The sequence below is a fragment of the Cornus florida genome, unplaced genomic scaffold, assembly GCF_030987335.1.
Source record: "Cornus florida cultivar Cherokee Brave unplaced genomic scaffold, ASM3098733v1 CherokeeBrave_3.0.0_Hap2_Chr05, whole genome shotgun sequence".
NCBI classification, from domain to species: Eukaryota; Viridiplantae; Streptophyta; class Magnoliopsida; order Cornales; family Cornaceae; genus Cornus; species Cornus florida.
In genome coordinates, this window is record NW_026775575.1 from 111,126,864 (window position 1) to 111,136,559 (window position 9,696).

Sequence of the window (9,696 nt, forward strand, 5' to 3'; positions counted from 1 at the left end):
GATATAAAAATCTGAAAATGCATTATTCTCTTCCAAACATACCCGTATATATAAGAAGAAGAAAAAAAACAGGGGCACTTTATTCATTTCACATTCAATTATTATTTATTTTTTTATTTATTTTTTTTAATTATTGAGGAACACTTTAGTCAATTTCAGCATTCAGGTTCTTATTTACTCAAAAATTAAATGTTAGAATTTTTTTGGGAGTTATACACTTTATATGCATATTATAGTGGTGTTTTTTCTTGGCTCGCGACCTTAAACTAAAATCATTATCAGAATAAAGTTTAAGTAGGAATTTAAAGCATTTTAATTTTCATCATTCATGCATTATAATTTGCCAGAATTATCAGTTCCTCTTTCAAACTCAATGCACAGGGTTCTTCATCAATCTCAAGCAATTTTTCAATCTTTGGAAAACTGTATGTAAACCAATTTTTGAGAAAAATCTCTCTTCTATTTTTCATTCTTTTGAAAAACAAAAAACTCTACAAAAAAAAAAAAAAAAAAAAAAAAAAAGGTTCTATATGTTTATCTGGATAGTTCTCTTTTTAACATTTTTAAAGTTTCAGTAAATAAAAAAAATAGTTTAAAGAATTTAAAAAGAGTGTTATATAATTGTTTTTTCTTAACTAGAAGTTTAAAAAACAAAATTTCAGAAAATGTGGACCACCAGTTTTCAATTTGTTTTTTACGTTTTTTATTAAAAAAAAATAGAAATAAAAAAATTAAACCAAACACTTCAGTAATTTTACATAGAGTTATTAAAAATTGGAGTATTAGTACAAATTAGAACCTCACGTGAATTTGATTTGGTTTTCTTTCCCTCCAAACACCTTCGCGAACCAAACCAACCCATGAGCCATTAACGAAGAGTCGAGGACCAAACGCTTCCCACAAAACTAAATGGCATCGACCTCTTCTTCTCGCAACAATGGCTGTGCCGGAAGAATCAAATCTTCTGCTTCGACGCTTTACTCCGACAATCAGTCTCTCATTACTGTAAGTTCACCCTACTTCAAACCCTAGCCCTAATCAATCTTCTGTTTTTCTGATTCAAATAATTGAATCGATTTTCGATTGTTGATTTCAGGAAATCCGAAAAGCTATAATCACGATGAAGGAAGTCGCGGTTGATTTGGAGACAGATAATCAGTCCCAAATGGTACTTATAAACCCTAGTTTTTGAGTTCCAAATTTTCTTGTGATTCTTTTGATGGTTTGAAGTTTTTAACTGATTAGGTTTGATCATATGCACATGGGTTTAATATGTTATCTGATAAACTAAATTTTTAGTTGTTATACAGCGTGTGACGATGCTGATTGTTCTTATTTCTATTTAATTACTTAAGTAATTTATACTTAAAGATGTTGAACTCTAGTTAGAAGATGCTGGTGAACCATTGTTTGTGGAGTTGTAGATAACTCTAGAGTTTCTCTCAGCTGAATAGCCCTAATTTTTAAAATTAATTAGTAGTTGTAACTGGTCAACCCTGTTGAATTTGACTATCTGCTGTGGTTTCAGATTTTGCTGATTTAAGGGTAGTAGCAAACTCCCATTCTTTTAAGATTAAGATGATTTTATTATTATAACTGATGGTTGTTTAGACTTCTTTTAACTGATAAACTCCAGTTTGAAGGTGCTGATACACCCTATTTTGAAGTTTTAGACTAGTTCCTAGTTTTGAGTAAAAAAACATAGTCAACAATGGTGATGAATGTCATCTATTGAAATATTGGATAAAATATTTTTGTCAAATGATGAAAATAGTTTGAGGAGGATGAGAACTTTGGAGTTTTAGATAAATAGATGCTGATTGTCATTGCAGGTGAAGGAACTTGAAGATGGCGTTATCCAGTTGTTGGAAACTTCTGAAGATTGTATGCATTTTTCCTCAGTAATTCAATTGGTTGGAAATGGTTACCAGCCTAGAGAAGAGGTGCTTATTATTATTTTTTCCCCTTACATTTACAGTTTCTTCATATGTGTGGTGGATTTTCTTTCACCTATTTCAAAAATAATATTTTGTTAATTTTATTTAACTCATCTCTGTTGGATGTCTGAAATGCAGCTAACCGATTTTAACAAGTTGTTTGATGACGAGGTTGCAAAGTCCAAGGCTAGTTCATCCGCGGTTCCACAAAATCTTCCAATTTTACGTCAATTTAGGGAAGCTATCTGGGTATGTTTCCCACTAGAATCAAAAAGGAAAATAATTTTAGTTTTGCTTGGATTTGAGCTAATTATAAACATAAGCATACTTGTTGCACTTTTGTCCTGGTTTCTGTTACTCTTAGTTATGCTTTAGGTTGCCTTTTCTACTGGGTGTTAAAAGCCCATATGAATTATCCATATGAATAAAAACTAGAGTTAAAATGTTATATGTAATTCTTTTATTTTAAATTTGGAAGAATTAATTAGCTAATAGAAGAATTAATTTGATTGAATTCCATAATAAGTTCAATACTTCTATCTGCATTAAGCATGCTTAATTTATATGATCCTAGCTGATGGATAAAAGTACCAAAAAATTGGTAAAGGTTGTCAAATTTTCATGTTATAAACATGCTGTAATTTTTTGTTTTTTTATTTTTTAATTTCCTTTTTGTTTACCTTGGAGCCAACATGACTTGGTCTATAACACTTAATGAGTGTACCCCCTGGAAGGAGAAACAAACTGTGTCATATATATGACTAAATAATTTGAGACTTCTGGCTTATGAAAGGCAGGTTGAAAAGTTGACAGTGGTCTGTTGCTGCATATTGTTGCCTATGATCTTGGTTGTGCATGTACCTGTAGATGCATAGAAGACGCTGAAGCAGGGAAGATAATCTAGTTGTGTTCCATTGCTAGACCATATGTTTGTGGTGATCCATTAATCTTTATCCAAGGTTTTTCGATAGAGAATCACCGTCTGTGGTAGAACTAGATGAGAAGTCTCACTAGAATAAGAAGTAAAGGCGGAGTAAACTGTCAGCACATAATGAATGTAGATCTCGCAGTGATATTTTTGTAGGATGTTAATATCATGGCTTGGTATGCTTGACTGCATTAATTTATGTACAAATTCCTCAATATGAGTGCTAGCTGAGCCTTTGCTCGACTTACATGAAGTATTGATTAAGTCAGAAGTGGACTAATGGCAATGGAACTCTTTGCCATTAACATATGTTCTGTGGGATGAGGGGCCAACAAATCTTGGTATAATATATGTATTTAAGTCTTTCATTTGAGGAGTTCAAAGATATGTCAGCTCCTTTAAATTTTTGAAGATTCAGATAGCGTTGCCGAAGATATTTGTGTTCAATGGGGCCTTAGTGACAAAGGCATTTTTTAGAAGGCTTTAATGGAAATTTTGTTGTGCAGATCCGGCATTAGAGACCTAAGAGAGTAATTGACTAGGCAGCTTATAAACGAAAAAGCAGTTGGACTAGAACAGCATATTAGGTGTTTAAAGAAGTGAAACCATGGGTGCGACATAATATGTGGTGCTTGGAAACATGTATTATTTTGAAGTCAATCGTATCCCTTCTTGGCATTTTGTTATGGGAACTTGATTTGTTAATCTTGTTCTATAAACTACAGAATGGGCTAAAATTTTCTTGCTGGGTCTTATGGATTATTGTTAAGGAAGTTGGGGGTAGATTGTCAATGACAACGGAACCTCTTTTAGGAGCCTGTGTGCTGCATGTGTCACCGGTTGAATTAACTCTCCATTGTGTTTTTGGTAAAACGTAGTCTGCAAAGAGATAGGATTACTGGAAAATTTCTAATAGGTGATTAACCACTGACCAGACTTCTATCATTTTTGTAGAAGGATTCAAGGTCTGTATTTAACTTGATTTTCTGATGATTAAATCCAGTATTGCTGTTATATAATCATTATGTATTGAAAAGTGTTGCTCTAGGATGCTTATTGCAGTTATATTATCAATATGTACACAAGAGAGCTGATGTAGGAGTACTCTTCCTCTCTCTCCCCCTTCCTCTCCTTGCATAATGCATATTGTTGACCATTATTGTTTTTTTTTTTTTTTTTTTTTTACCTATACATTACTCATCAGTTTTTAATACTTTACTTTCTATTAATATTATATTTATTCTCTAATTTTCAGGGTATCTTCAAAATTGTATACTTCTAATTTGGTAAAGTTCTTACTGTTTTCCTGCATGGCAGAATGTTCATCATGCAGGACAGCCGATGCCAGGTGAAGAGCAGGAGGATATTGTAATGACCAGTACACAGTGTAACCTTCTGAATATGACTTGCCCATTAAGTGGAAAGCCTGTTACTGAGCTGTCAGATCCAGTTCGCAGGTATTATACATGTCTTCTAGCACTTCCATGTATTCTTATTTCAGTGATGAGATTTGCATTTTCGTTATATCGTTCTGGTTACCGGCTACCCATTTTGATCTCATAAATCAATATAGGTTGAAGGTATATATAGGTAATTAATCTAAACAATAAAATGTAATCATACTTTTTAAGCTTGTTTCTTAGATTATGAATGGGCGACAGAGGTTACCTTGTTTCAAGTCCTTTTGCTTGAGTTAATTTAGATTTTTTTTATTTTTCCAAATTTTTGGCTGGTTTAAATTTATTTTCCCTTCAACAACAACATCTGTATATTTGGGACTTTGACCACTCACTATATGCCAAGGAGATTATGCAAATGCTTTGACCACTCGGTTCACTCACTATATGCCAAGGAGATTATGCAGATGCTCGTGTCCAGTTTGAGTGAATATAAATTCCCTTCGAGTGACATAAAGAAGTTCACAGAAATGTTTAAAATTCTATTTGGTAGGTATTGGATTTGGTGACAGGTGTGTGGACATGAGAGTAGCCACTTTGTGCAATTTAATTTTATGTCAAAGGTTAGGTCTCCCAAGTCTTTTCCTTCCAACATGTGTGGATGGGACCAACACCAAACAATGACCTTTAGTGGCCTTTAGGCTTTGGGTTTGTGAGGAGTCAATTGGAAACTTCTAGTGCTATAACTGGGAAAAAGTTGTTGTATTCTCTTTTGCTTCAATGAACATAGAGAAAAAGGCTATCATGCCCAAAGAATATAAATTAACCACTATTTATCAATATTTTTAAAGCATTGACTGGTGTATGTCCTGCCTACTTTTTGTGCTGGAAGGGAAGAATGGAGACAGACCTAACCTTTGGTATCATTTTACATGGAGTGATTCTTTTAAGCCTCGAATCTGCACTCTCACACTCGCTGGTTTGGGCTTTCACCATTGCAGCAAGCAATGCCCCCCTAGCAAATTTTTATTTATTTTTGGTGTGGCGGGTGGGTGTGTTGGAGGGGCGAGTTGGATTTGTTATTGTAATGTGACTTGAAATGGATTGCTTGGTATCAGAATAGGAACAAGGTACCTTTATTCCAATTTAGTTGGATATGCCAAATGCAATAAGCTGATTTTAATTTCTAAATGTGAGATTACATTCTTGCTCTAAAGCACCTATGTGCTGCTGGGGGGCAACATATCCGTGTGTCCAAGGCTTGGACACGTGTCCTACACCTTGAAGAAGTGTCCTATATAATAATATATAGATATATATATATTTATAAATATGTGACAGACACTTAGAGGACATGCTAGGACACGGACATGGATCTATCTGTAGAACCTTTTTTTATAATGGAAGAAGAAGATGATATCTATATCTATGATTCTATATATATATGTATATCCATTCTCTATATATATTACACAAAGAAAAAAGTTCATTAAGAAGATTCAAGATATGAATCATGGTATAAAGTATAAATTGATACTGTTGTAAACCATAAAACGGAAGCGAAGAGATAAATAAAACAAGTAGATCACACAGATATTACGTGGTTCAGCCACCAAGGCTTACATCCACGACATAAAGAGCCCAAAGGGCTATATCACTTTTATAATACTCTCTCAATTCATATACAATATAATGGCGGAGGCTCCTTTATATAGGAGAATAAATTATGAGAATGGAAAGAATTAGAAAATAGGAAACAAGGAGGATTTTTCTCCATTGATTCCTTTAGTAACACCAATTCTTTAATAATAGGAAACAACATTTATTACTGAAAGATTTTCCTCCACTGATTCCTCCATTAAATCTTTAATACTCCCCCTCAAGTTAGAGCATGAATGCCCAACTTGCCATTGAGATGAAGAGTAACAATAAGTGTGAATGATGAAAAGAGAAGAGAGAAGACGAAGAACAATGCTACCGAACACACCGACAACCCAAACAAGTCAACAAAAAATTGCCGGAGGCACGACAAAGGCGAGGACAATGTTACCGAACAAACTGGCAGCCCAAACAAGTTGATAAAAATTGCCGGAGATACGGGAAAGACGAAGACAATGCTACCGAACACACTGACAGCCCAAACAAGTCAATAAAAATTGCTGGAGACACGGCAAAGGCGAACAACATTACTGCCTAACAAACCGGCAGCCCAAACAAGTCACAAATAGCAGTGAGAAACCCTTAGCAACATTTCAGATGCTAAGGGAATACCCCAAAATAGGGGTCCGAACCTAGGAATACACAACTAAATTTATAGATCGTGTTCTCCTTTGCCAAGATCATGTTCTCCATTGCCACCTCTAAGATTGTTCGATCTGAAATTTTTGGTAGACGAGACTTGAAATTTCTGGTAGATAAAGTTGAGAGAGAGAGAGAGTAATGTCATCCAAATCGGTTGATGGAGGGATGCATAAGGTTATAACAAAGAGGGAGACCATATGTGAGATAAAAGATGAAAAATTTGAAGAGATGAGAGATAAGCACGGCTGGAAGAGAGAGAGACATCTCCGTGGATGAAAGAGGGTGAGGAAGAGAGAGAGGGGAGAAGATGCAATATTATCTTCTTTTACCACTTGGTTGGTCACAAGTATAACACTTGTGGATTGAAATTTGGGTCATTGGACTCTTCTATTTTTTTAAAAAAATATGAAATGAGAAATTGAGAAAAAATTAATTATATTTTATATATAATAAAATTATATTATTATTTTATTGGCGTATCCTTGTTGTGTCTGTGTCCTATTTTTTTGAGATTTAATGTATCGTGGTGTCCCCGTGTCCGTGTCTGTGCTTCCTATTATTCTTGTTTATTGGTTGATAATTAATGAAGCGTAGTGCCTCCAGAAAGCACTCTCGACTATTAGAGAAACTTGTTATGTAGAAAATAATCATGTTAAGGCATAGCACTTGTTTTGGAATTTAGATATGCATTTTGGAATGCAGATCACCGAGATCAGAAAAACTTTTGTAGATACTAAATTGCAGAAATGCATGGTGATACCATTTGGCATGTAGATTGCTGGGCTGTCTGTTAAAGCAAAAAACTTAGGAAACTAAGTCAAGAACCAGTAAAAATACTAGTGGGACACATCAGACACTCTAAATGAAATGAATATGATCCATTATGTTCTTTATGATGCACATTAAAGTAATTCATTGTCCATACAAAATGAAGTTTCTCATCTGAATACAATTCCTTAGAGGCTTAGAGCCTCATCCATGACTATTTGGGTGCAAGCATATGATTTATATTCCAACACTAAATTTACTAGATTTGAGAATGCATGAAAATGTTAAACCGAACTTTTATCTCTTACTTCTATTGGTTCTGCTTTCTTTATTTCTACCGATGCAGCATGAACTGCAAGCATATATATGAAAAAAAGGCTATCATGCACTACATAAGGTCCCAGAATACGCTATGCCCTGTAGCAGGTATTTCTTTTTTCTTTTTGCTAGTAATAACTTCTTAATTCTATTGGTGGGCTGTTGCCTCACCCTTGACCATATTTTCTTTGTTCAGGTTGCCCCAAGATTCTGCAGGCAGAAAATGTGGTGTGCGACCCATTGTTACTTGTTGAAATTGAAGAAATGCGCTCAATGAGCAAGCAAACTGCTATGCCTAATGTGATAGAAGATTTCACTGAGTTTGACGAAGACGACAACTAATAAGGGTTTCAACTACAGGTAAGCTTTCAACGTGAAATCAAGACCATGAAACGATCACTTCAGCTCCTGTACTAATAGGCTATTCTTTCTTTTATGATTCGGAGAAACGTATTTTTACCCCACATCTCCAAAAAGAAAATCCCTTTTTTGCCCTCTTCTGGAATCTGCAATATAGTGTATCTTCATCTTTAGTTTTCTTCTTTGTATATTTTGCATATGTAATCAAACTCAAAAGTTGGATGAGTTGAATTTCTGATTTTTCAGTAAGTTTCTGGATGCAGTTGAATGAAGAATGACATCTAATTACTGAGATGTTTTGTAATGGCTTATTGTAGAGCATATTGCAGAAATCCATTTCAGATTTAATGGGGGTATCACAATTCTAACAGAGGTCTCTGAAGGGACAAAAGTTTCAAAATTTGGGAATATAAAGTCAATATATCACCTTGACCTTCGCCATTTGAAGTGACACTAGTTAATTTCTTCATTGAAACTGTGACTTAACCTCTGATTCTTTCCTTGATCTTTTTTATTTCCGGAAATTAATATTCTTTTAATCTTCTGTAAACAAAGAGGTTGAATCCAGTTCTCTGTTCACCATATGGGTGAACTTCAAGATTTAACATCATGTTATGACCAATCCTTTGTCTGATGCATTGTCCAGAGAAACCATCAATTTATGCAAGTCAGTTTTTTTTGGTAATTATAAGTGTTCCTATTTAGGCTATTTTACATGCATAATTCATAGATGAATCAACAGATTTGTTACCCTTTTACGCATGTTTCGCTTAGTTCTATAGAAAATGCATTTTCTGAAAATTTCAAAAATAAAAAAGAACTACAGTATAAAAGTGAGTCTTTGCTTTTCTTTTTTCTTTTCTACTTTCGGAAAAGATTTATCGAAAAAATTGTTGTCATATAATTGTCCGGAAGATAAATTTAAGATGATGGTTCAGTTCTCCTGGCAATTTCATAGTACCGTGGGTTGTGTTTTCATGCCATTTGACAGTTTTGGCTGTGCAATTCTGGCTATTTACTTGGAACAATATAGGTTTAAATCTTATATGTTCCTGCAGAAATTTAAAGTGTGTTTAAAGCACCACTCCAAATTAACAGGCAGTGTGGTGATTCTTCAATCTAAAATAGCTGTGGAATTAAATATGAACATCTACTTATCTGCCTATACGAATTCCATTCTCTCTCTCTCTCTCTCTCTCTCTCTCTCTCTCTCTCTATATATATATATATATATCTATTTATATATAATAAAAGCAGGGGGATTTGATATTTGGCGTCCTCAACGGTCTGAAGTTAGCAGTACCCCCAAGATTTTAGTCCTTTTAATAATTAAATAATCTCTTGGTAACATTTTAATAATGGGATTGAGCTTTTCATCTTGCTTTAAATGCTTTTGCGTGTAAATTTAAGAGATGATGTCTATTGTCAAATAGCATAGAACCACTTCATAATTGGGGCATTACTTCAAAGTCAGTAACGTTTTTTTAAGAAAGTTGAGGATATATTCATTCAACTACAATATGTGATGGTTGAATTATATACGTGTGTGTGTGTGTGTATATATTCAAATAAACATACTTCTAACATGAAAAGTTGCTCTTAGGGCCAAAAAAACGAAAAAAAGAAAAAAAGAAGTTACACGGCTAAACATGCACTTGTTGAAGTGGTAAGGGCTCCTGTTCTATGA

At 34.1% G+C, this 9,696-nt stretch overlaps 1 protein-coding gene across 1 annotated transcript; it reads left to right on the forward strand.

The window, feature by feature from the left end:
* The first annotated feature begins 759 nt into the window (after nucleotides 1-759).
* Nucleotides 760-8,258, forward strand: LOC132308576 (E3 SUMO-protein ligase MMS21). The gene is made up of 7 exons (XM_059806695.1): nucleotides 760-1,005; nucleotides 1,097-1,168; nucleotides 1,833-1,943; nucleotides 2,076-2,186; nucleotides 4,183-4,322; nucleotides 7,678-7,757; nucleotides 7,846-8,258. Exons 1-7 carry the CDS (start codon nucleotides 910-912, stop codon nucleotides 7,989-7,991), a joined length of 756 nt encoding a protein of 251 aa, XP_059662678.1. The 5' UTR covers nucleotides 760-909; the 3' UTR covers nucleotides 7,992-8,258.
* Nucleotides 8,259-9,696: the final 1,438 nt, after the last annotated feature.

Bases quoted from the DNA above. Each gene is read 5' to 3' on its own strand.
- LOC132308576 (XM_059806695.1), top strand. From the start codon at position 910: ATGGCATCGACCTCTTCTTCTCGCAACAATGGCTGTGCCGGAAGAATC. The intron at 2,187-4,182 runs GTATGTTTCCCA...CCTGCATGGCAG, and splicing joins AATTTAGGGAAGCTATCTGG to AATGTTCATCATGCAGGACA. The intron at 4,323-7,677 runs GTATTATACATG...CTACCGATGCAG, and splicing joins CTGTCAGATCCAGTTCGCAG to CATGAACTGCAAGCATATAT.